This window comes from Protomyctophum parallelum (assembly GCF_964188405.1).
Source record: "Protomyctophum parallelum genome assembly, chromosome: 1".
In the NCBI taxonomy this organism is placed as follows: Eukaryota; Metazoa; Chordata; class Actinopteri; order Myctophiformes; family Myctophidae; genus Protomyctophum; species Protomyctophum parallelum.
The window spans coordinates 37,847,998-37,874,619 of NC_139697.1; the positions used below are offsets into that span (position 1 = coordinate 37,847,998).

The 26,622-nt window shown below is 42.3% G+C and overlaps 1 protein-coding gene across 1 annotated transcript; it reads left to right on the forward strand.

The window, feature by feature from the left end:
* Positions 1 to 507: 507 nt before the first annotated feature.
* oprd1a (opioid receptor, delta 1a) lies at positions 508 to 24,760 on the forward strand (the record flags this gene model as incomplete). The annotated part of the gene is made up of 4 exons (XM_083780213.1): positions 508 to 586; positions 2,157 to 2,496; positions 18,226 to 18,581; positions 24,231 to 24,760. The coding sequence occupies 4 exons, from the start codon at positions 508 to 510 to the stop codon at positions 24,758 to 24,760; spliced, it is 1,305 nt and encodes a 434-aa protein (XP_083636339.1).
* Between the last annotated feature and the right edge of the window lie 1,862 nt (positions 24,761 to 26,622).

The window sequence follows — 26,622 nt, forward strand, 5'->3', positions numbered from 1 at the left end:
GTATTTCTACCTTGTGGTATTGCTACTTTTGAAGAATCTGAGTAGCCTAGAGGCTACTTGATCTTCCACCACTGGGGTGGGCTGGGGTATTTTTATTGGATAATGACTTCTTCTGAATCATTGATGTATCAACCACATAGTAGTATTTCTCCATCAGGGCTGGACTGGCCACAGGTCGTACCGGGCATATTCCCGGTGGGCCGCAACCGTAGGGGGCCGCCATGACAGGCAGGCAGGCCAATAGGCGGCAGGCCACCAGGAAAGGTTCGGGCGTGCTGCCATTCTGCCAGTGCCATCATGATAATTTCACTGTAACTGTATCTGTGAGTGACAAATAAACCCTCTGGGTTGTGTATAGTTGTCTGTTGGTTTGTATCATTTATGTTGTTCTGTAAAAGTGGTGGTATTAGGGCTTGTTTGTTTGTGTGTGCCTCGACGGAGTGGGCGGTAGAGTTTCTGCTATCTCGCTGGTTGTGGTGGGCCGGTCTGGGCCAAATTCACGCGAAAATGACCGGGCCAAATTTCTGTCCCAGTCCAGCCCTGTTCCCCATGGGAGATAAGATAACACATCCATCAGATAGTGTTGGTGAGCACGTGCAGCTCGCTCCACATCGATCAGCATCGTCCAACCAGGAGAGCAGGGTGTATAATTATTATCTCTCTGGGACTTCTGACTGCATCCATGATCAATCCACACCTATAGATAACGTGTGACGTCTGTGTGTGATGGTATAGAGGCGGGAGACCGACACACATGGCCATGGAGCAGCAGGCTGTTCAATTAAAGGACAAGTTAGTTTCTGTTTGTTCAATAACAGGTTACATGTAACATGTTCTCTTTCTAGCAAACAGAACATGTATTTTCGGGTCGGGGAAACCATGAATTTGTATCCAATCAGGCGAGGGAAACACATACAGATTAAACGCGTGCAAGTGGAAGTGATGATACAAAGAAATGAGCAGATGTAGCCGGTTTGGGCCTAATCTCTGCTGACCCTCTCTGCGTCCTGTCACAAAATAAAATAAAACGTTTTCTGAGCTCAATTGTACCCCAAAAACCTGAACTTTTAACATTCAGTAGATTTTCTGTGGTCTGGGAACAAGTGCTCTGATTTTCCTGCTGTTTGTGAGGTCACAGCCTGCAAATCCCATGTCAATTGTATTTGGAAGAAGATGTCACTGTTTTCCCTGTTTTAATTGCAACTCAAAAGGCTTCGAAACCCCAGAGAAAACTCCAGACTACAGAAAATCCACTGAATGTTCAAAGGTTCAAGAGGTCATAAAGAAAAACGTCAAATAAAAATAAATGGAAATGTATGTCATGAAACTGAATGAAGCTGATAAACTCCTGATTGGCTGAAATTGGCAACCCAATACATTTAGTTTCTGTTTATTAAAAAGTTGGAGACAGGGAGATCACTGTTACTGGACAAATATACTCTATAGCATTAATGATATCCAAAAATGTGCCTCACACAATGGAGTGGCCTATATAACATTTAAGACGACAGCCTATTTATCACAAAACAAAACGGCTAGGCCTACTTAGCCTGCATTATTCATACTGTCAGGAAAAAGGTTATTGACATTTTCCATTCCCCGTTTCAGATCTAAAGTTTTTACTTTTGTGTGTCGCATCAAAGACCAATTAATATCTAACTATAACTTTTCATGACTGTGCGTTGAGCGTTTTCAAGAGCGCGCTATACAGAACCACGCGCCGCTCCCTGTCTTGTCCCGTGGGATTATTCTGTGTACTGGCTTCATAGTTTCATCAGAACCTCATCAAATCGCAGTAAACCACGTGGCACTGACGTGCGTGCAGGACGCGCGGTTAAAAGAGCCTGAACGGGGAGGCGAGGTGAGTCTTGGAGAGACGGAGAGCATGACCACATGAGCTCGTGCGTGCACATGCAGACAGCTGCTGCGATTAAATACAGGATACGTCAATGGTCCTGGGATACATAATGACCGAGAGCCCATGCAAATCTGTCCGCTTTTGTGTCAATTTGTTTTTGAAGATTTATTTTGTATAGCTCTTTTGTATACCGGTATATCTATAGCTTTCCAGACGCTCTCCTTTCAGAAGCGCACTCTTTTTATGGACAAACAGACGGCGGTACTATATCCTCCTCGCCTTTGCTTTTGAATTAAAGTCAGAGACAGGCTTCAGCACCACAGCGCACTGGACATCGACAAGTTTCAGCACCACACGGCACTGGACAGCGACATGGAGACGGAGCTGTTCTCCTCCACAGCGCCCAGGGGTGCTGATCTGTCTGACCTGTACTCTGTAATCCCCTTCAATGTCACCTTCCTCCCTGACGAGGACCTGGACTTTATGAGCAACAGGCAGAACTACACGGAGCAACAACAGAGTAGTCCCGTCCGGAGCCCCGGGGGCATCATTATAGCGATCTGCATCACGGCTCTCTACTCCGTTATCTGCGTGGTGGGACTGCTGGGAAATGTCCTGGTCATGTACGGAGTGGTGAGGTGAGTTTATTCAAAACCGCCACTCAATGTTTTACTTTTTTATTTGTTTGTTATTAATATCATACGTTTACCACTCTTAAGTGTGTGTGTGTGTGTGTGTGTGTGTGTGTGTGTGTGTGTGTGTGTGTGTGTGTGTGTGTGTGTGTGTGTGTGTGTGTGTGTGTGTGTGTGTGTGTGTGTGTGTGTGTGTGTGTGTGTGCGTGTGTGCGTGCGTGTGTCTAACGCCGGGGCTCCACTGGACGAGTACACTGGAAGTACGCGGTTGTGGTTAATATCTTGCATAATATCCCCACATGAAGCATTCTTCCTCAAGCTTAATGTATATACCATTGTTTATCTGCTTTGAAATCAAGTGAAAGTTTTGTGTTAAACATTCACAGTCATCATACTATCATCATTCCCATTGACTCAGCGTGACTGCCTCAGGCAGAAAGCTGCCATAATGTCGCCTGGCAACAAAATGCGTTGTTTTTGACAAACGACATCGTCTTTGAGCTCATCCCCTCATGCAATTCAGTCGAGTGTCCTAGTTTTATCTGGACAGGTATAAGTCCCACATCTGAAAATAAATAAATAAATCAGGCAAGACAAACAGGCCTGTTAGAGAGCTATAGAATTGTGGTTGTAAGTCATAATAATAATAATAAACTTTATTTGTATAGCACTTTTCATACATAAATGCAGCTCAGAGTGCTTCACAGGGCAGGACAAAAATAAAATACAATAAAACACAAGTAGTTAGAATGATAAAACAATAGCAGAGAACAAAACTGAATATAAGAACATAAAAAAAATAAAAACACATAAAAAAAAATAAAAAAATAAAATAAAAAATAAAAAAAATAAAAAAAATAAAACTCAACTAAAAGCAAGGGTGAAGAGGTGAGTCTTGAGTTGAGATTTAAAAATGTCTACAGAGGGTGCGTGTCTGAGCTCGAATGGAAGTTTATTCCAGGCTGTTGGGCCATAGAAGCAAAAAGCTGCCTCACCATACTTTTTTGTGCACTTTTTTTTAGGCACTTCAAGTAGGCCAGCATTGGAGGACCTGAGGGGGCGGCTAGGGACATATCTAGGTAGGCAGTCACGGAGGTACGGAGGTGCGAGACCATTGAGAGCTTTATAGACAAGTAACAGAATTTTAAAGTCAATCCTAAAAACAACCGGAAGCCAGTGCAGTGCTGCCAAAACTGGAGTAATATGTTCTCTCATCTTAGTTCTAGTTAAGACTCTAGCTGCTGCATTTTGGACAAGTTGTAATCTGTCAGTCGATTTCTTAGGGAGTCCTGAAAAAAGTGCATTGCAATAGTCAAGCCGAGAAAAAACAAAGGCATGGATTAGTGTTTTTGCATCATCCAAGGACAGATAGGCTCTGATTCGTGCAATATTTCTAAGGTGAAAAAAGGCAATCTTGGTAACATGATTAATGTGTGAATTAAAATTCAATTCAGAATCAATAATAACCCCCAGGTTCTTTACTGTACTGTTACTTTCTACAGTCAGGTTGCCAAGTCTGCTAATTATTGATTCTTTTTGCTCGCTAGAACCGATTATGAGAACTTCTGTCTTATCCTCATTTAGCTTGAGAAAGTTCTCACTCATCCAACATTTAATGCTGGACAGACAGGTCAACAGCGGGTCTAGAGCACAGGGATCATCTGGGGCCACAGAAAGATATAGCTGGGTATCATCAGCATAGAAATGAAAATTGACTCCGTGATTGGAAATTAGTTCACCCAATGGCAAAATGTATAAGGAGAACAGCAGAGGACCAAGAATCGAGCCTTGTGGGACACCAGAGCTGATGTTGTGTTTGTCTGAGTCAAACTCGGCTAGTTTGACAAAGTAACTTCTGTTTGAGAGGTAGGAGGAGAACCAGGACAGGGCCGTACCAGACAGGCCTACCCAGTGCTCCAGGCGCTGTATTAAAATTGAATGATCAATCGTGTCAAATGCAGCCGTTAAATCTAGGAGTAAGAGAACCGATACATGTTTCTTGTCAGCAGACACCCTAAGATCATTCATTACTTTTACCAGTGCGGTTTCAGTGCTGTGACTTTTCCTGAATCCAGATTGGAATTTGTTGTGCACATTATTGTTCTGTATAAATATATCCAATTGATGAGAGATGCATTTTTCTAAAACCTTGCCCAGAAAGGGTAGATTTGAAATGGGTCGATAGTTACCCAAAACAGAGGGATCCAGGTTGTGTTTTTTGAGTAGGGGCCTAACTACGGCCGTCTTCAATGAGTCTGGGAAGACGCCAGATTGGAGAGAGCTGTTTACAATTTTTAGGATATCTCCAATCACACTGTCTAAGACCTCTTTGAGAAAGGTGGTGGGAATTGTATCCAATGAACAGGAGGAAGATGTCATCTGTGATATGGTTTTGCGGAGTTCGTCTTCATCAATTGCGCAAAACGATAATAGGCTCCCCCTGGAGAGATCTACCCTGGGACCATGAGCTGCTGTTTGAAGGTTTGCGGCAGCACCATTCATAATATCAGCTCTAATGTTAAGGATTTTGTTATCAAAAAAGCATGCAAACTCATTACACTTAGCTTTAGAGGCCGGGAATGACTGTTTGTAGGACTGGGGGGGGTTTAAAAGTCGATCAATGGTAGAGAAAAGGACTCTGGCATTATTCTTGTTCTCATTAATAATGCCAGAGAAATATGCCTGCCTTGCTAGACGCAAGGCTTTGTTATAGGCGACTGTTGACTTTTTAAGAATCTCTAAGTGGATGGTGAGTTTATATTTTCTCCAAGTTCGCTCAGCTCTACGACATTCTTGCTTCAGTGAGCGAGTATGCTCATTTAACCAGGGCGTTACTCTGGTGTTATGTTTCTTTTTTGTTTTAAAAGGAGCCACTATATCAAGAGCTGACTCTAGTTTAAGATTAAAAATTTGAACCATATCATTTACTGGGGGAGTATCGGGCAGGGGAGGGCCCAGATGACGAGAGAACTCATCGGCTGCAGAAGAGCTAAAAAAACGCTTTGTTATGGTATATTCAGTGTTATTTTTCTCAACATCAGGGACAGCCATACTGAAACACAGCAAAAGGTGGTCCGATAGATCAGGCCTTTCAATAGTCCTTTCCATAGTGATGTTCATCCCTCTAGAAATCACCAGGTCCAGAGTGTGCCCATGTTTATGTGTAGGCCCAACAACATGTTGGATAAACTCAAAGGAGTGCAATAACTCTAAGAAACCCATAGCCACAGCATCTGTAGCATCATCCAGGTGCAGATTAAGATCACCTGAGATGAGAGTTCTGTCATAGTTAGTGGAGCAGATAGATAACAGTTCTGATATTTCTGTTAGAAATATTGCTTTACTGCATTTTGGCGGGCGATAAATGCTAATCATTGGCATAGAGGATTTACCAAGTAATATAGTGGCCTGGTATTCAAAGGATGTAAAGCTGCCCAGGGTCAGAGCCTTGAATTTTAATGTGTCTGAAAAAATTATTGCCAGTCCACCTCCTTTCTTAGCCTCGCGAACAGAGTGAATGAAACTGTAGTTTAGGGGACAGGCTGGCGCTAGGAGAAAAGCTCCATCCGAGCCAAGCCATGTCTCTGTTAGAAAGATTATATCTAGCTTCTCTTTACGGATTATATCATTTACAGAGGAGGATTTATTTGTTAGTGACCTGATGTTAAACAAGGCAAGGTTAAGCTTGCTATCACATTTAGTGGGAGGAGTCTTGGGTCTACAGGGTAGAGTAGGGGGTCTGATTAGGTTGTTTAAGATGACTGATCGTGCTGGTGGAATGGACTGATAGGGTCTATTTCTAATGAGCACTGGAATGAGCGTAGGACTAGCACAGGTGGCATGGGGCAGGGGGGTAGGAGACAGTGGTAGACAGGTGGCTAAACATGACACAGGAATTATTGAGATGTAAGAAGTAGTTCTGAGGTCAGAGTTATAATTACAGTAATTACTGCAATTAAACACGTTATAAGCAGAGCAAATATGTAATGGTCACTTCCTGCCTGAGGAGTCGCTGTTGGCGAGATGGTGAGATATGTTCTTGGCCAGAACATTTAAGCCTGCTTTGTTGGGATGGAGGAGGTCTCGGTAGAGTTCAGGAGATTTCCAGAAGTCATTAAAATTGGGAATAAAGCCATATCCCTTTTTCTGACAGAAATTAAACAGCCATTCGTCTGCATTAAGGAGGCGGCTGAATTTATCCGTGCTGCGATGGAGAGTGGGGATTAGGCCAGAGAAAATGCAGGATCTTCCCTGGATTCGAACAGAATTCGCCAGGGCCTCATAGTCATTGTACATTTTCAATGACTGCCTGGACCTTGTGTCATTAGTGCCTGCACTTAGGATGACTGTGTGGATGGAGGGGTGCTGCTTGAGAATGTTTGGAATGTGGGGGAGGAGATCTAAAATATTTGCACCAGAGAAAGAGCTGATTATACAGCGTGGAATGGTTAGATTACGGACAATGCTGTCTCCCACAAGTAGATAGAGGGGCTGGGAGGTGGGGTTGGTGCGGGGATTGCTGGTGTATAGTGATATGGACGCTTCTGACCTTGTTTCATAGAGATCCGGCACAGCTGAGCTCATTGAATGCAGAGGGGGCGGTGACAAGTGGCCATGTGTAGTGTTGTTTACTACACGCGCTGGATGTGGATGGGCAGGAACGGGGGGGTTTCCCGTGGGGATTGCGAGGCGACGCCGTTTCCCCCCGCGACCCATGCTTCTTTTGGGGGTCGAGGTGAGGGTCGAGGAGCTGGAGGATGAGTTCTGACTGGGACCAGGGCGTTTTATCGGACGGGATCGCGTGCTGGAACAACGCTGGCTCTTTGGCTGACAAGCCGTGAATGCACGCTCCTGTAGCGGTGTGAAAGGGTTGGAGCAGGGAAAGTCGTTGGATATGTCTCGATCTCCAGGATGGTACGGCTCAAACATCGGAATCGACAGTCTCCTGGTCGGACCTTTCACCACAGAGGTCCAAGTGGCAGCGGCTCCCGGCGTCGGTCGGAGTGAACCGGCACCCGAAGCACCACCGCTCGGCCCGGCGACAGCCTCTCCGGAGACCGGAGTAATTTCCCCGGCCCTCGAAGTGCCCTCGCCAGCCTCTATGGCAGCCAGGCGACCGTGGAGCACTGCTTTCCGCTTGAGGAGATCACCTATTAAGCTGTTGATGGAGCGTAGTTCCGCCTTGATGGAGTAGGCTTTCTCCGTTGTGAAAGCCATCATTGCTGACTCACAGGAAACTGGTCTCATGATGACAAGACAGCGGGGGGTGAGTACATATAATCCGATAGAAACCGTGTGGAGGTGGATACTGGATAGGATGAGATGAGGTGTAGGCTAGCTAGCCTCCTGGCTAACTAGCTGTCAGCTGTCAGAGGTGGCTAGCAGGTAGACGCCGGCTATTGAAGTCGAGTCGGATTTCAGAGCACTAGTGCAAGCGATCAGTGCCTCTGATCATTAAAAACATTTAACCGGGTAAGTAAAAACTACTAAAATTACCCATGCGTAAAAGGTGGTATAAAAATATGACTTAGAAACAGTTTAAAATGAACAAAGTTTGAAGACGGTGCTACTGACAGGTATAGTACAACGCCAGCGCATGCGCAATGTATATAGTCAGTGGTTACATCATCAGTTTGTTGAACGGTTCTCTATGGATTACAGACGTACACACAGAGACGTGGTGCAGATAGACAGACCCACATATTTAGTGTGTGTGTGTGTGTGTGTGTGTGTGTGTGTGTGTGTGTGTGTGTGTGTGTGTGTGTGTGTGTGTGTGTGTGTGTGTGTGTGTGTGTGTGTGTGTGTGTGTGTGTGTGTGTGAATAACATCACACACGCCATGGAGGAAAACACCTGCACGTAATGTATATACCATCCAAATTGTAGGCACCTGCTCACCTGCAGTGAGCATGTGCACACGCACACACACACACACACACACACACACACACACACACACACCTCAACACGACGGTCCATGTCTTTGGGTGTTGTGCAGAGCTCTCACAATGATCGTTGCTGAGGCGACCCCCCCCCCCCACCCCCCCTCTCATAGCCGATAGCCCCATGCCATGACATGCCACTATATGTGTGTAACGGTGCCAAAGATTTACTGTTCAAAGACACACACACACACACACGCACACAGACCGGAGCAAAAACATAAAATATAGGCCAATGCATCTGTCCAACAATGCCAGAGGTTAGCTGTTTACAGACGGACGGACAGACAGGAGCAAAAAAACAATAATTCTGCACCTTCATCCATTCCGGTCTCCTGGTGGGGATAACCAGATGAATCAGTTACAAAGCGCGCTATGTAACACGAAAAGCCACAAGGTAGACTAACTGCTGAGTGTCAGATGGTGTGGGAGGACAGCGTGGGCAGGAATCACGAATCAGCTGCTGCTCAGCGGGAGAGGAGAGCTTGGCTGTCGCTAACCCTGCCTTAATTAACGTTATGATCAGTTGAAGAACTTCAGTATTGCAGGCAGCAGAAGGGGGTAGAGCTCTCAATACACCAACTGCCGGGCAGGGATGTTCAGTTGAGAGTGTGGGCACTGTGACAGCCTGGGTGTGGCTGGCCAGACGGACGGACAGACAGGAAAACATAAAACATAAAAGTCTACAGGTGACTTCAAATATATGTTTAAAAGTAGCAAGTAATGACAACCTTCATAGAAGTGAAGTCTAATATAACACATAATTGTCTTGGAAATGTGGAGTAAAAAAGTCAATATGAATACTCAAGTAAAGTACATACTATAGCCTACTCAAAACATTTACTTAAGTACGCGGCTCAAGTAAAGCTATTGGGTTATGTCCACTGCTGAAGAGGTGGAGAAGGAGAGAGAGAGAGAGAGAGCTTATTTGATTTCACCGTCGCAATAATATTGGACACCAAAACCTGAACACACTGATCGTTGTCAGTGCAATAACCCCGGAAAGATAAAACAAATAATAAAAGGTTAAGCACAGTGGATGGGTGCATTCTAATGGTGTGTGTATGTATCCAGTGGGATTTGTGTCTCATGAATTATCTTTACAATCATGTTCAGTATGAATTAATCGTATGAATCATCTTTATTATGTCCAACAGACAGCATAATTGTTCATATACAGAATGGATGTTCTGATGGTGACTCATTGGCTTCAAGGACAGAATGGACTGGGACTAGGAATCAGAATAGTACAAGCAGTTGCCAGTATGGATTATTGGTGTATCTGTATCTGTGTGTATAATTGTATGTGCTGGTGGCTGAAGCCTTACCAGTGGTGGAAAAAAGTACCCAGAATCTTTACTTAAGTAAAAGTATCAATACTGCAATATAGAAATACTCTGTTACAAGTAAAAGTCCATAATTCAAAATGTACTTGAGTAAAAGTAGAAATGCATTGGCATCAAAATGTACTTAATGCACCAAAAGTAAAAGTAGTTACGCAGAATGTCTAATTTCAAAGTTTTCAAAATGTATACAAGCTCACAATGTGTCGCAATGTGAGCTTGTAGATCGGCTATTTTCAAATGGCTGAAATGTACATGTATATAGGGCTGAAGTGGTTCATGTATGTTTTGTAATATTAATCCAAATCAACAAACTAGTAACTAAAGTTTTCAAATAACATGGAGTGAAAGTACAATATTTGTCTCTGAGATGTATAGTCAAGTAGAAGTAAAAGTATTGGAAATTGGAAATACTCAAGTAAAGTACAAATACATCAAAATTGTACTCAAGTACAGTACTTAAGTAAATGTATAGTTACTTTCCAACACTAACAGGAAGAAGACAGCATTGTATTGTGGATTATGAGGAACCGACCGTGTTGCAGATCGAGAGACAACTAATGCAACAAGGAATGACGTAGTGTTTGTTAGCACTATGTCACTCATTGTCTCCACCAGGCCGAAGGCATGTGGGGAGAGTATGTTTTGCACTCCGTCCGTCCGTTTGTGTGTCCGTCCGTGTGTCCGTCCGTGTGTCCGTGAACAGCTAATCTCGGCCACCGTTAACCCGGTCGATGCCATATTTTGCACACACACTCCCTGGATGCCAACCATGAACCTCTGCCCCAAACTTTCCAGAACGGCCTGTTATAGCGCCACCAGGAGGCCGCTTTGTGCAAAACAAGTTTTTGCACAGTACACCTACAGATTTTGTCCAAACATCACACAAATTGGTACACACACTCCCTGGATGCCAACGATGAACCTCTGCCCCAAACTTTCCAGAACGGTCTGTTATAGCGCCACCAGGAGGCCGCTTTGTGCAAAACAAGTTTTTGCACAGTACACCTACAGATTTTGTCCAAACATCACGCAAATTGGTACACAGTCTCTCTAGAGCCATTCAACCAAACAGCTCTTTCAGATTTCTCAGACTCCATCCTGATTGGTTAAGATTGGCTTCCAAAGTTCACAGGAGTGCTCAGTTTCAAACAAAATGCTGCAAATCATGAACACATCGCGTGATTTCCGTGAAATTGTGCACCCACATTCCCACTAGGCCCAGGACAAAATGCCACATGAACAATTTCAACTCAGCCTCAAGGTGGCGCTATAACTGGCCCAAAAGTGTTTTTACCTCTAACTGCACGGATCTGTGGATAACCTGGTGGAGACCTGTGCCCAGAAGGGCACTTTTTCTAGTTCTCAATAAAGTAGTGTTTGTTCACACTACCGTAAATTCTCAAGTCATTCTGCAGAATTCCCCATTTTAAAAAGTCATCTTTTTATTTTTTTGCTATACCTTCACAGCAAACCCAATGCATATTTACTGCAACAGCCTTTATCAGATTTATTTTCTTTTGAGCCAAGCAACATTATTTCTCCCGGTTTTTGTACGGAATGGAAGGGTGGGGGGGGGGGGGTTACAGAGTAAAAGCTGCCATATCTAAGCTTTACATCTACTTTTGCTTTACTGGAGGATTTCCAATTTCCAATATTTTTTACTGCACTACGTCTCGGATTCAACAAGAGTACTCTTACTCCACTACATTGTTTTTCTTTACTTACTAGTTACTTTGAAGATTTAGATTTTTATTACAAAACATATATTAACCATGCACTTCATTTTGGGCCGGCCATTTGGAAATTTCAGATCTACAAGCTCACAATACATTGTATGCATACAAGACATATGTCTGCTATTTCCAAAATATTTATTATATACATTTAAAAACTTGAAATAGGACATTCTGCACAATGACAACTTTTACTTTTGGTGCTGTAAGTACATTATGCTGCCAATACTTTTGTAAGCTACTTTTACACAAGTCAATTTTAAATACCAGACTTTTACTTCTAACAGAGTATTTCTACATTTCAGTATTGATACTTTTACTTAAGTAATGAATGTAACCACTGCTTGTCGGTTTAGCTTAGAATCACATCTGATGAGCTTCCATTCCACATTGCATTATAGTCATTATGAATGACAAACCAGCTGAGATGGACAAATCAGACTATAATCAATTCCGCTTCATTTCATCAATGGGGGACGTTGAGAAAATTATCAAGATTTAGCACAGTAGGCGGCCTGCAGTGTCTTCCACCATCTGTTTAAGAATTAAATAGGAGGCTTTTAGCAGCAGCTCTCAACACTGGGCAACGTTGAGGAACTCTGAAGGTTCCCTCGCTGGGCATGTGCTACCAGATAAATGTGTCAGAAAGAAGCTTGGACAACCATGACAGCCTGAGGCGGGGCATAATGCAGCTGGCATTCAAAAAAGACGCCGCCGATTAAACCATCACATCCCGTGATTCTGCTCAGGAAGAGCTTGACGTGCCGTAACGTGACATCCAGCAGATTTCACGGCACATTGTGACTTCTACAAGCCTTCATAACAGGCTATGAAACGGAAAGTCCTCTCCTTCCTGAATTAATGATGTTCACTGAACCTTGAACTGCTCTGTGAACTCACGGCTGGCTAATTAGGACATGGTGAACGTGAGCGAGCATGTAGGGGAGAGCTGCTGTTTCTTCACAGCTCGTGTGATTTATGCATAAACACCTGTCAGCCACCATCCTCTGTCACAAATTGGACCATCATGTCTCATCGCAGCAGGATTGAGTAATGCACCTGCTGATGCGGCCGCATGCTTTGCAACAGTGGCAGCAACCTGCAGCTCAGTGATTTGCAAATCCATGCAAATCACTGTATTACCATGAACAAAGGTCCCCTGCGGCCTGCAGCAAGTGCTACTGTTGGCTATTTGAGGGCATGCCACCAATTAAGTGTTGCCACTCAAGCGCCAGGATGTCACTGTGCATGTTGAGCACAATGCCTGAAAAGGCCACGGAGAATAGCAGATCTATAAGCTCACTCTGTGCTTGTAGATATGCTGTTTTTTGGTGTTAAAAACGACAGCAGGGTAAAAGTGTGGCAGGCTGCACAAGTTGTATACACTGTTATGTAAGGCACACAGCTACAGTTAATCAAGTTAAATTAATAAGTGGATTTAGGTGTGGACAGTGCATTGATAATACTGTTGACTATACTGTCTAAACCATTATTTATTTGATTAGCTGCATCTGTGTTGCTTAGTTGCCGTGTTTCTAATCTGCTGGTTTTTTATACCTGTATTGGAACCAAATCAGCCTGCCATTTCATGCCTCTTTAATATCTCAGGCTTGTCACGGTCAGTGACTTCTGTGTCCGTGTTCTGTATCCCTGTTGTATTTTTCCTGTGTTCCTTTGTTTTGAGTTGGTGTTTTCCTGTGATTTTGAAGTGTTGTGTTTTTCCCTGTTTCTTAGTTCCAGTTTGAGTTTCACTTTAACTTGTGTACCTTTTATTTTGTAGTTTTGTTTTGTGCCTTCCTGTATGTCCCTGTAGTTCTGTACCTTCCTTGTCTAGCCTGAATTGTGATTAGTCTTTGTTTTCCACCTGTGTCCTCTTAGTTCCCCAGCCAATCCCTGTCTTGATTTTGAGTTTTGTTTCACCTGTGCCTAGTTAATCTGTGTCTATTATACTCCCCTGTTTGTTCAGTTCCCTTGCTAGTTCGTCACTTTATGTTAGTAGTGTTCTCCTCGTGTATCCATGATTTAGTGCCTAGTGTACTGTATGTACTTCCTTGTGGCATGAATAAAAACCTTGCATTGAAGCTCATCTGCCTGCGCCTATCTGTCTGCTGTTTGGTCCTAAAGCTCCTATGTCTTTGCACTGTGACAAGGCTTAAACAAGCCTGAAAGCCTGAAGATCTCTCAGACACACTTTATAAGTCCATTCCTTTACAAAGCAATTTTACCATTTGATTTGTTTTCTCCATTAAAACGGTATCAAATCCTTCACAACTCTGTGTTCACTGAAGCCCTTAGGCACTTAACGGGAGGCATCGGGGTGGTACAGATATTGGGTGTGTCATGCACCAGCACAGATTAGAAGAGCGGAAATAACTTCCTTTGAATAACAGTGGAATCAGGAACGTGATTGGTACTACAAATGTAATCCTCTCCCCTGACAGTTCACAAGGCCGAATCAAAGGGTTGTAACAGATTTAAGTAGTACAAATCCTTATCAAGGGCATTATTACAGTACTACAGAGATTACAGTACTGTCCTACAGGCTACAACAAACATCAGTTGCTTGCGTCCACTTGCTAAGGTGAACTAGGCCTCAATGTCCTTCAGATTTGACTAATATTCGAAATTGTAATAATCACACAAGATCACAATGCTTTATCAGTACTGTATATTTTAAGTCACCCACATTTCTTACTGAACTGTGTGTGTGTGTGTGTGTGTGTGTGTGTGTGTGTGTGTGTGTGTGTGTGTGTGTGTGTGTGTGTGTGTGTGTGTGTGTGTGTGTGTGTGTGTGTGTGCGTGCGTGCGTGCAGGATCTTTGATAAACCAAAATGTTAAATCAAACCATGCAGGTGAAAAGGCTTTATAAAATGTGCTTATGAAAGTTTAATGGGAATGGAAATACCCAATATTTTATATTAACAGCTTCCCCAGAGGCATAGCTTTATGCATGGCACTACAAACTGCTGTGAATACTTAAAGAATATTCCCATCCTGACCATGGCACAGTGGCGGCTCCAGGCAATTTGTATTGAGGGTGCTGGAAGGGAGCTTGACTATTAGTATTAATGGAGGTGCTACATCCCGTGCACTCGCACATGTTGCACTCGCACTTTTTCCGGGATTCCGCAGAGAACAATCCTGACCCGTTATCTAGCAAAAATCGATTTTGTTTTAAAATCCTTCATGAAATAGATACAATTAATTGTAATTAGGACTGTTCATTTTATAGATCTACAAATCACAGAGATGGGACTGCCGATGGAATTAGACTTATAAATAATGTGGATGTGACTGTTTATGTCATGGAGATGGGAAGAAGAGAGGAAGATATACGTTTAAACGGAGTCAAATGGCACAAATAGCAAGCCGATCTACGAGAAAGAAATATTAAGGTAACATGTGCGATTGTGGTGTTGGCACGATCAAAAATGTGATTATAAGAGTGAGTTAAGAATTGTGTTCGTAATAATCTTCTCCGCCAAATTCATAATTGTAAAGTCAATATTTTGGCCGGGACAACAATTAGTTTGATAGATTTCCGCGGGAGGAATTTCCGAGTCCCAACGAGGTCACACACTTTAATGGGGCTCTAATTAGGCTGAACGGCCTGCGATGCCCCCTCCCTCCCTACCTTCAAAACCGCACTGAAGTGAAAACCTACATACTAGCCTTCCCAAGCAGACTTGATTTTAACTTGTTACATTTACTGTTTTATTGGTTTAAATTATCTTTTACTTAGTTTTCCTAATAAAGTTGTCCTTTTCTTATGTTTCCTCCCCTGGCCCCCGCACATGTAAAGCATATTTTAGTACCTATGAAATGCGCAGTCATATTATTATTATTATTATTTATTATTATTATTAGCCATACACTCAGTTGACCGAGGTCCCCCAGGTCCACTAGTATTTCCCAATGATTGGCTGAGGAACTCATGTTTGCATCTGAACACAAAGAAAACTGTGGGTATGTATTTTTCACGTAACTCCACAGACCCTGACATTGACATTCTCATCGAGGGTAGTAAATATCTTGGAATTACACTAGACCAAAAAACATGTTAAAAAAAATCAAATTCAATGTATCTAATTTCAGACACATAAGACCATATCTAACAACTGATGCAGCTAAACTCTTCATGCATGCTATGATTTTTTCACACATAAAGTACTGTTTCACAACCTGGTCACAGACAAATCAGACAACTTTAAAACCCATATAGAATCACTGTACAAACAGACATTAAAAACACTTGACCAAAAGCCCAACCGTTACCACCATTGCCACATAGTTCAAAAGTACAACTTATTTAATTTTAACAGCTTTAAAAACTTTGATGTGTTTTTGTATGGATAGCTTTATCATCATTTTAAGAGCCTGCTCAGGGACTACAGATGAAAATTAGCCTTTGGCTAACTCTGGCCCATTTACATGGATGTGAAAACTGATGTGTTGATTAATGAGCATTGTCCCTGTCAATGTGAAAGACATCAGTCAGACTGACATCAATTTATGCCAATTGTAAAGTGTGGTCAAAAGCATGTTTATACATTGGTGTGAAATGTATAAGGACAACAGAAGAGCAACTATTCCTCTCTGATGCCTGAGAATGTTAATGCAGGATGTGATCAGACTGCTTCATGTCAGCAACTATAGAGAGAGAGATGTTCTGGTGGGGTGCATATACACCGCTCATTACAAACACTAATGCACATTAGAGAGTTCAGCGGTGCAGAAAACCATAGCTGCTGGTCTACAGAGATGTGGAGAAAGGTTACAGTATAATGGTTAGATGAGTCATCCTTCACCAATATTGGGTGAGTGTGCATGTGCGGCGTACATCAATAGAACGGTACAGGCCTGAATTCTTGACCCCTACAGCGATGGCGTTCCTGGCATGATTTGGGTGCACTTGTCCCCTAAGGGAATTAAAGATCACTGCATATCAGGTTATTCTGTGAGTGACGGTGTATTTGACAGTCCTTTGTGCTGCTAGCTAGCTGACAGGCTGCATAACCAAGATCCCATCTGACTCCTGTTGAACTTGTGGTACATTTGCATATAGAATCCAGAAATTATATATTATACAATATACTGTATATATTCTTTGTGAAATTTCATGTTGAAATTTTAAAGAAGAGTATTGTATTGATTGGTGGCCCAGCCTTCATCCAATCAGGATAGCGATGGGCCTTCCGCCAATCAAGATCGAGCGGGGGCGGGCCTTGGTGTGTGTGCTGTTGTCCTGTCGCGTGTCCCCCCACTGTAGTTTGTGCATGCATGTGCACATGCTTGTTTTTCTTCCAAATCACCCAAATCTCTGAATGCTCCTTTAACCCATTCTGACCTGAGATCAGATTCATACGAGGTTTCCGCCGGACACACACTGGTCTGATGAACCCATTCTGACCTGAGATCAGATTCTAAAAATGTCAGTCGCTCTTCGATTTTTCAAAAATAGCAGACCTACAAGCTCGTAGCGCGCCACTCGGTGGCGCGATATGAGCTTGTAGATCTGCTATTTTTAAATAGCTAAAGCATAACATGATGCCGACACCAAAATGGGTGCCCGTTCAGAATGGTTTAATATAGTTTTTATGGAATATAGGCTTTTACATCACATCAAAATATAGCCGGGTTTAGTGATGATTTGACAAAAGTTGGGTTTAGTATAGGGTTAAGGACTTAAGCATGCTGGAAACATTTAATTGATACATTCAATTATACCTATATATTCACACATTGATAGAATATACATATACAGTATGAACCAAGTTCCAGTAATCAATATGGCATTCTGTGCATGTATGCTGTCTTGTACTGTACATACAGTAGAATATTAAATCAAGTCATGTGAGAATACATTCCTTTTAGGAGGCTTACTGCTGTGAAGTGGCATAATGAATAGTGAATACTGTGTATACACTGTAGTACAGTAAGCATCCCTGTTGAGAATCACTGACCTGACATAGGGAGAGACATAGGGACGGACATTGCTGTTCCTTGGAGTGGCTGCACCACTCAATTATTTTGAAAAAAATATAAAATAAAATTGAGGTGCAAATACACAATTTCAGAATAAAAGGTGCAATGGTTTTACTTACTCTAAGGTATTTACATTATTTACATTTATTTAGACAAAATATATGCGTAGGGCATACAATGAACATAAGCATAAGCTACTACCAAGGGACACAGGTGTTGCCAAAGTAACAAAAAGGATCAGCTAAGGAAACAAAAGACAGACTAAGTCGTAACAAAAGCCTGCCTACCTAACTACTCTAACCAAAACATCTACGTGTACGTGGTATGTATAGACTCTAGAGGCCCCTGTCTTTCCTGTGCCTGAGAACATACACTAAGGATGAAGTATGCTCTGGGAAATAAAGAATTGAGACAAAACAAGGCTACAAATAAGTGAACTGGTTGAGAGAGCATGAGCTCAGGTGGGGCCCTGCAGCCTTTTACAGCAGATGGTTGTGATTGGATAAAGGTGGAGTCAGGTTGATTCACAGATGAGGTGTTTGGTGACTTCAAACCTGTTGATAGAGGGGAGAGGGAAGGAGAGTACTCTTTTATACTACAATGGATCATTTTATTGAATTCATGTCCTATACATAACAATATAAAAGTAACCATTTGTTTCATACATGTGCTGCTCTTCTCACTGCTAATCCCACAACTAATGTTCCCTTTGCTGTGTGACCCTGAGCAGATACACCAAGATGAAGACGGCCACAAACATCTACATCTTCAACCTGGCTCTGGCTGACGCCTTGGCCACCAGCACGCTTCCCTTCCAGAGTGCCAAATACCTCATGAACACGTGGGCCTTCGGCGAGGTGCTGTGCAAAGTGGTCATCGCTATAGACTACTACAACATGTTCACCAGCATCTTCACGCTCACCATGATGAGCGTGGATCGCTACATCGCCGTGTGCCACCCCGTCAGAGCTCTGGAGTTCAGAACGCCTGCCAAAGCCAAGCTGATCAACGTCCTCGTCTGGGTGCTGTCCTCGGCCATCGGGGTGCCCATCATGGTCATGGCAGTGACCAAGGTGTCAGACACTGGTGAGATAATTACCCATGTTTGTGTTATCAATCAATCAATCAATCAATCAATCAATCAACTTCAATTGTGTAGACTCAGGGGTCCATTAAAAACACAAAACATAAAAACACTACATACAGAAAGCACACACATCGATATCTTGTAACACTGAGGCTGGGGTTTAGTCCGGCAGCTGGGCTTGTGGGGTCGTATATAGTATTTCTTTATTGGCCTAAAATATTGTCTATATACATCGATATGAATACATTCATGAATCCACTTGCTGACAGTATTGAGCAATTTTTGTTATAGGGGTTTCTTGTGACCCCTACCATTAACATCCAATATAAGGCAAAACTGTCAAACATTCCTTATGCTTTAAGTAGCATGTGACATGTCAAACTAGGGGGATTTCATTATTCTGAATCCATTCCAGGTATTAGTTTTGCACAAAAAACACTCCTTGGGCTAACAATGGCCATAGCCGTCATGGCTTAATGTGATGAGATCAGCACAAATGTGATGATGTCAGCACATTTTGGGCACATTTGGGCAAGTGACTATGGCTGTTTTTAGCACAGGGAGTGCTTTTGTGCAAAACTAATGCTTGTAATGGATTCAGAATCATGAAAACCCCCTACATGTAGGTTGACACATCACATATGAGTTTAAAAGGTTTGCCATTTTTGCCTTACATAGCATGTTAATGTTAGGGTCACAAGAAACCCCTATAAAAGAAATTGCTCAATACCGACAGCCGGTCAGCAAGTGGATTCATGAATGTATGTATATAGACAATATTTTAGGCCAATAAAAAAGACTATATACCAAATCTCCCACTTTAAACAAAATAAACCTACTATAGTTAGACAGCAGCATAATACTAGAATTCTGAGACTCATCAGGTTTCTCAAAAGGGCATACATGAACAGTGTGGACTCCCACATTGCAGAACTCCCTTGCACAGTAAGTAACCTGACGATTATACACAGGGGAGTACAACATGCTCTGAAGGGCCTATATACAAATTGTCATCATCAGTTAGTTGGTTTGTTATTTAATGCCCCAGATACATAATTATGCTTTGCATGCTATGCATGATTTCCATTTAGCGAGGACCACTTGTATTTTTGATTGATTGAATACTTTATTAGTCAGAAATGTAAACAGCATGTGGTACAGTCAGACATTAAGGCAAAAAGGATAACACAAAAACAATCCTGGCTGGGGACTTGTTACTTGCACAAGCAGAGCGCGCAAGTAATACTTTCGCCCGGTCTCCTTCGTCGTGACAGCTGTTCCGCCATTCGAGGCTTACGCAGAAAAACATCAAATCTGTGCCTGTGTTGCTGGACCAATGATGACGAAATGACCATATTTCTTACGTCATCATTTAGAGCTAGTCATACGTATACTATATACATAATCAGTAAAAAATAAAATAGCAAATTGTGCCTGATCTGCTGGGACCAGAGTACGTGGTGTGTATGTGTATGACTAGCTCTAAATGATGACGTAAGAAATATGGTCATTTCGTCATCATTGGTCCAGCAACACAGGCACAGATTTGATGTTTTTCTGCGTAAGCCTCAAATGGCGGAACAGCTGTCACGGTTTTTGGCGCAAAGTAACCACAGTATACCGCTAATCAACTTACAACTACACACTTTATACATTATAGAGTATAGAGTATATATGTATACATATATAGTATATGCCTATATACTATATATATACTATATATATTTCTTACGTCATCATTTAGAGCTAGTCATACGTATACTATATACATAATCAGTAAAAAATAAAATAGCAAATTGTGCCTGATCTGCTGGGACCAGAGTACGTGGTGTGTATGTGTATGACTAGCTCTAAATGATGACGTAAGAAATATGGTCATTTCGTCATCATTGGTCCAGCAACACAGGCACAGATTTTATGTTTTTCTGCGTAAGCCTCAAATGGCGGAACAGCTGTCACGGTTTTTGGCGCAAAGTAACCACAGTATACCGCTAATCAACTTACAACTACACACTTTATACAGTATAGAGTATAGAGTATATATGTATACGTATATAGTATATGCCTATATACTATATATATACTATATATATTTCTTACGTCATCATTTAGAGCTAGTCATACGTATACTATATACATAATCAGTAAAAAATTAAATAGCAAATTGTGCCTGATCTGCTGGGACCAGAGTACGTGGTGTGTATGTGTATGACTAGAAAAACTAAAAAGGGATCCAGAATATATCTACAACGATAAAACAGTATTTCTTATATAGATAGAAACTTGAATCATACTTAATAATACTAGATGTTTATATGTATAAAGTAGGTAGCAAATAGTTACATCTAAACATTAATCATTTCAAACGTTCCTTCACAGAGATACTGAGATTTGACAGTTTACAGCGGTCGAAAGGACTTGCGCGCTCTGCTTGCGCACTAGTTGGCCATTTATGGCCTACTAGTGTGCAACAAGCAAGTATGCACTCGACAGAGTGCAGTTCTAGTTTCCATTGTGGTCCTATGTATTTAATAATTCATCATAACATAAATAATAACACCATCATACTGATATCATGATATCCCCCTACTACAGGTAATTACACATGTCTTTGGTTGGCGGGGGCATGGCAACCAGGCAGAGTGAAGGATATCAGGACACAGGACTCATCTCAATAGTTCAGGCATCGTTCTTTATTTTCATGTTTCCGGTCAATTTACAGCATAGCAACAGCTTCCTTCCATCATCCCTCTTTCCAATCAATGAAAACCTTTCCCCTTTATTCTCTCTCAAACACACTCATAATAATATCATTGACAGTCAGTCACAGGTGATCATACTAAAACATGTCCTTCCTTGGTTTGTGGGAGGAGAGAGAACAACAGGATATATGTGGCTATAGGAAGGAAAAAGGTCCTATTTAAAATGAGAGAGTGACAGCACATACAGTGGTATAATTACATGTAATGGCAACTGACAGGTGTGGGTCCCGCACTCCATGAGTTCCATAGAGAGAGGGAATGACTCTATTCTAGCAACATACATGTAGGTGCTACTTGTTCCCCTTTCTAGAATGGGTAGGTACATAGCTACAGTGGTCTAATTAGACATGGTGGCAGCTGTCCGAGTGACAGCTGCCGGTCACTTGCAAATTAGGCTCAATGGTGAAGAATAAACTGGATGAAATGATAAGATAGTATTAGTAGTAGTGTGTATATTTAATTGTATAATTGTCTCCACTTATGGCATTCTAAATTTCCACCACAATATGTGATAGGCGAGGCAAGCATTCATGTCCATGTTCGTGGCGAGCGCAAGCATGTTTGTCATTTAATCATCTTCCTCAGCGGAGACCTCTTCAGTCCTTAGACTTCCAGTCGGGGTAATTAACAGGGGCTAGTGGGCACAAATTACAAATACTGGGTCAAAAAAATTATCTAAATACAAAATACAAATACTGGTCTGAGAAATGTATTTGAGATACACATAGCCTACGTATTTTGTATTTTGAAAATACATGAAAATACATTTTCATGAACAACGTGTATAATGATAAGTAAATTCATAATTGATTGCCAAATATTAAATGAATGACCTGTCAGAATGTCTAATACATTAAAGATTATTAAGAATGATACACTTTATATTTTAAGCAACTTGAAGATGTGAGCCTTGTGAGGTAAGTCTCCAACAACTGAAGGCCCGCCCTACTTTGCCTCTCATTTGTGGTTCGAATTTGCGTGTGTAAGCCAATCAGAAGGCGGAATAGAAGTGACATCACACATTGTGTGCGTGTGTCCATTTGAGAATAAAATTACATTAAAACAAAAAAAGTATTTTATGTATTTGAAATACAGAAAATACTCAATCTGAAAGTATTTAGATACAAAATACATCTAATTTCTTCCATCCCAGCGAAATACAAATTACAAAATACAAAAAAGTATTTCAAATACGTATTTAAAATACATCTATTTCAAATACTGCCCATCTCTGCTAGTGGGTGAGTTGTGCACCCATGTCAGCCAGATTTTGAACAGCCTGAGAAGAGGCAATTCCTCTCACTGGCCTCCTGACCACTGAGGCTATCAACAATATAACAATCCCTACTGAAATTGCTACCTTGGCAATAGCTGCTCCCCAGCCCCCTTAAGTGCTCAGTTAACCACTTAAACCAGTCGGGTACATATGTCCAGCATTCTCTTTCACCTCCTGTCTTAGTGCATGTGTTGTCGAAATCAGAGTATATCAGAGGCGAAGACGAGATAGGTCTAAGAGATTACGTTTATTGAAACTCAAGTACATGAGTAGTGAAGTATATTTTATACCATACAGAGGAGAAAATGTGCAAGGCAGACAGACGAGATTTGATGTTCCATGAGTTGTTTATTTCAACGAAGTACAGCTTACAGCATAGACAGACTCACACCAGCCAGCAAAGTGGCTGACGTCTCCACACAAGGCTTGCGCCCCAACTGACCAAATGATTGTATTCTAGGTGACTACATAAGCACTTTACATTGGCGTGGGGTGTCGACATTTATTGCATAATTATGTAAAACCAAAGTATTTGATCAACCCGTCTGTTTTCTTCATGTCAACAAACTCTTTTGTCATACATATAGGCTAGCCACCGGAATTCGGCTCCAGGATATATCACCCTGAGAAGGCCGACACCGGACACCCTAGGTGCTGATCACCAAAAATAGGTCTACTGTAGTAGGAGGCTATGCAAATTGCAAAAGGCAGAAGGACACAAGAGCATGTAATATTGCAGAATTATGGAATCTCATATTCATCAGTAGCCATCCAAAGCAGTTAGATACTCCTGGGAAGCTTTGATGCCGTCAGCTCATCCTCTTCCTGGGGCTTTTATTGCAGATGATTACATTTAGAGGAATGTTCTGGAACATCAAATAACAATCAGTCTTTTGTTTACCAAAATGCCTAGTATTTACCAAGCCAATTTGGGATGCCTCACCCAACTCGTGTCAGAGAAGCTTTCATTACACGGAGCAGCCTAAAGCCTTTATTATCCCTGGGTGATGGGAGCGATACAAAGGGGCAATAAGTTCTGTAAGAACAGCACTGATGTGTTCTTATTATTTCTGATATCAGCACTCACAACTCAAAACAACAATGACCTCACCTCTTTAACTCTTTTATATACTCTACGTAAATATCCGTACCCCCCGCCTATGGGACATTATATATAGCTACGGATAGTTTCATACCCGCACTTTCACTTTGTCTGACTTTATCAGTGACACTTCAGAGCTCTGACAACCAATAGGAGTGAATGAGATGCGGGTCCAGAGAGAAGTATCAATGCTTTGTTTGTCTAGTAAAGGAGAACCGTAATGCTAACTTAACCTATACTGTACCTTGGCAAGGCTAATGTTTCAACTTAACAGGTCAGAGCTTGTTAAGTTGGTGGACAGTATCTGCCCTAGGAGGGTTGTAAAGGCTGACACATGCTAACCTGCACTTAAGTGTCACTGTGAGATCACTGTCTTCAAACATTAAGACTTATGTGAGACAGAAAGGATCACCCTGGGGTTTGTCATTACTGTCAGTAACCACCTTATTGAGCCGATTCCACCTGACACACTCTCTCTCTCTCTCTCTCTCTCTCTCTCTCTCTCTAGGTAAAGTCATCTGCATGTTGAAGTTCCCTGATCCAGACTGGTACTGGGACACAGTGACTAAGATCTGCGTGTTCATCTTTGCGTTCGTTGTGCCGGTGATGGTCATCACCATCTGCTACGGCCTAATGATCCTGCGTCTGAAGAGCGTGCGGCTGCTGTCCGGCTCCAAGGAGAAGGACCGCAACATGAGGAGGATCACCCGCATGGTGCTGGTGATCGTGGCAGCCTTCGTCATCTGCTGGACACCCATCCACATCTTCATCATCGTCAAGACCATGGTGGACATTGACACCAGGAACCCCTTGGTGATCGCCAGCTGGCACCTGTGCATCGCCCTGGGCTACACCAACAGCAGCCTCAATCCCGTCCTCTACGCCTTCCTGGACGAGAACTTCAAGAGGTGCTTCCGGGATTTCTGCCTGCCCTGCCGGCCCACAGCGGACCAGAACAGCCTGAGCCGAAGTCGAAACGCCACCAGGGAACCGGTGTCCGTCTGCGCCCCGTCGGAACCAGGGAAGAAGCCGGTATGACTAGGCATGGAGCGGATTACCCGCGGCTCTCGATCTCGGAGGATCCAGCACGATCTGCAGACAGAGGTGACACAAATCTCTACCACAGAGTTCTGAGAGTGTCTTGGCAAGTCCAAGAGGGAGTTACATCTGTTGATCTCCAGAAGATATTCAAAGGAATTAGGAAAGGCTAAAAGATTCAGTGACGCAACGAGTCCTTTTTTTATTAAGAACTTAAAATGTGTTGCCTTCTGGGATGTTACACAGAAGATGATAGTTCAAACTGTTATACATACTGTATATACATCTGTTTACAATTACAACCCCCACACACACACACACACACACACACACACACACACACACACACACACACACTCTCTCTCTCTCTCTCTCTCTCTCTCTCTCTCTCTCTCGCTGAGTGATTGCCTCACAGCTTCAGTCTGATAATCAGGCTAATTATCTGCTCCATGCACACCAGTACAGGGATTCTTCGTTATGTAAACAGAGCAAAGAAATACCTGAATAATTATGTATCTTGTTCAGCAAAAAGTACAATATTGGTCCTCTTTGATGGACACCCAAATGTCCATCAAAGATGACAGAATACTCTATGCACGCAAAATAACTCTTCCTATACATCCTACTGCCCCTTCCCTACGTTCCATTCTGGTCAAACAGAGTCAGGGTGCTGATATTGTGCATGTTGGCTCACTGGAAACACTACACCAGTGGGTCTCGAAGTGTCCTTGAGTGTTCCAAATGGGTTCCAAATGAGTGTTTAACTCTGATAGTGTACAAATGGTTCCATTTGAGTGTACAAATGGTTCCATACAAATGGTTCCATTTGTACACTCTGAGTTATGGGGGTTCTTGAAATTAAAAAAAAGTTTGAGAACCACTGTACACTAAATGGAACAGAGCCTTCATTAGTATCATTGGTAACACCTGTGAAGGAAGTAGGGAGGCAGCCCAGAAGTAGGAAGAGTTATTCTGAATGCATAGAGACTATAAGAGCGATACAGCGCCTGCATTCTCGTTCTGTGAATACACAGGCAGACAATCGCTCCGTGAGTAAAAGCCAAGTGGATTGCAGACGGATGTGTGCCTGAGGCGAGCGCGAAGGTAACAATTTCACTGCGTCGTTCCAGTTTGTCACTTCGCCTGTCAGACTGCCTATAATGAATGACAAAGTTCTGTGTGAGAAGCCCTTACATGAGCTAAGACAAAGACATTGTCAAACAATAGCCTTACTGCTTCAAAGTCCTCCATGTTCTGGGAAAAAAAGAAAGAAAGAAAAGTCTCCTAACTCTAAACCTTGGCATCAAAGAGACGTGCATTCAAAATGTTCCATTTCTCAAACAGAAGTCAGATTGTGACTCCTGTGACAACCCGTTTTTCATCTCTGTCTTCAAAGACATCGCAAATCTCAAAGTCTGTTGAGTATTACAGCACAGAAACAAACAAAAGAGCATTGGCCACTGCCTGCTGGATGCACAACAAGGTCACTGAGACACTGAAATGCAAAGAGCATTTTGGAATCTGGGTTATAGTATCCAGTATGCTGTACTATAGACCTTTGATTGAGAATAATGTCTGCCATGAATAGATTAAACGGACACAACCCCCTCTCCTGTACAGAAACACTGAATCCTGATTGTGCTGATTGTTCCGTTTTTCACCTACTGTATATATCACTGTCAAGGGCAACTGGGAAACTGTGAGAATCACTGTGGAACTCTAGAAGAATAAACAGTCACAAGTCACAACAGAAGACTGTGGACTACAGAGTATGAACACTCACTGTTTTTATGGAGCACTTCAGCCATTTTCAACCTTATCTTCATATACTGCTCCTCACTATAATGATGCTCATTAAAAGA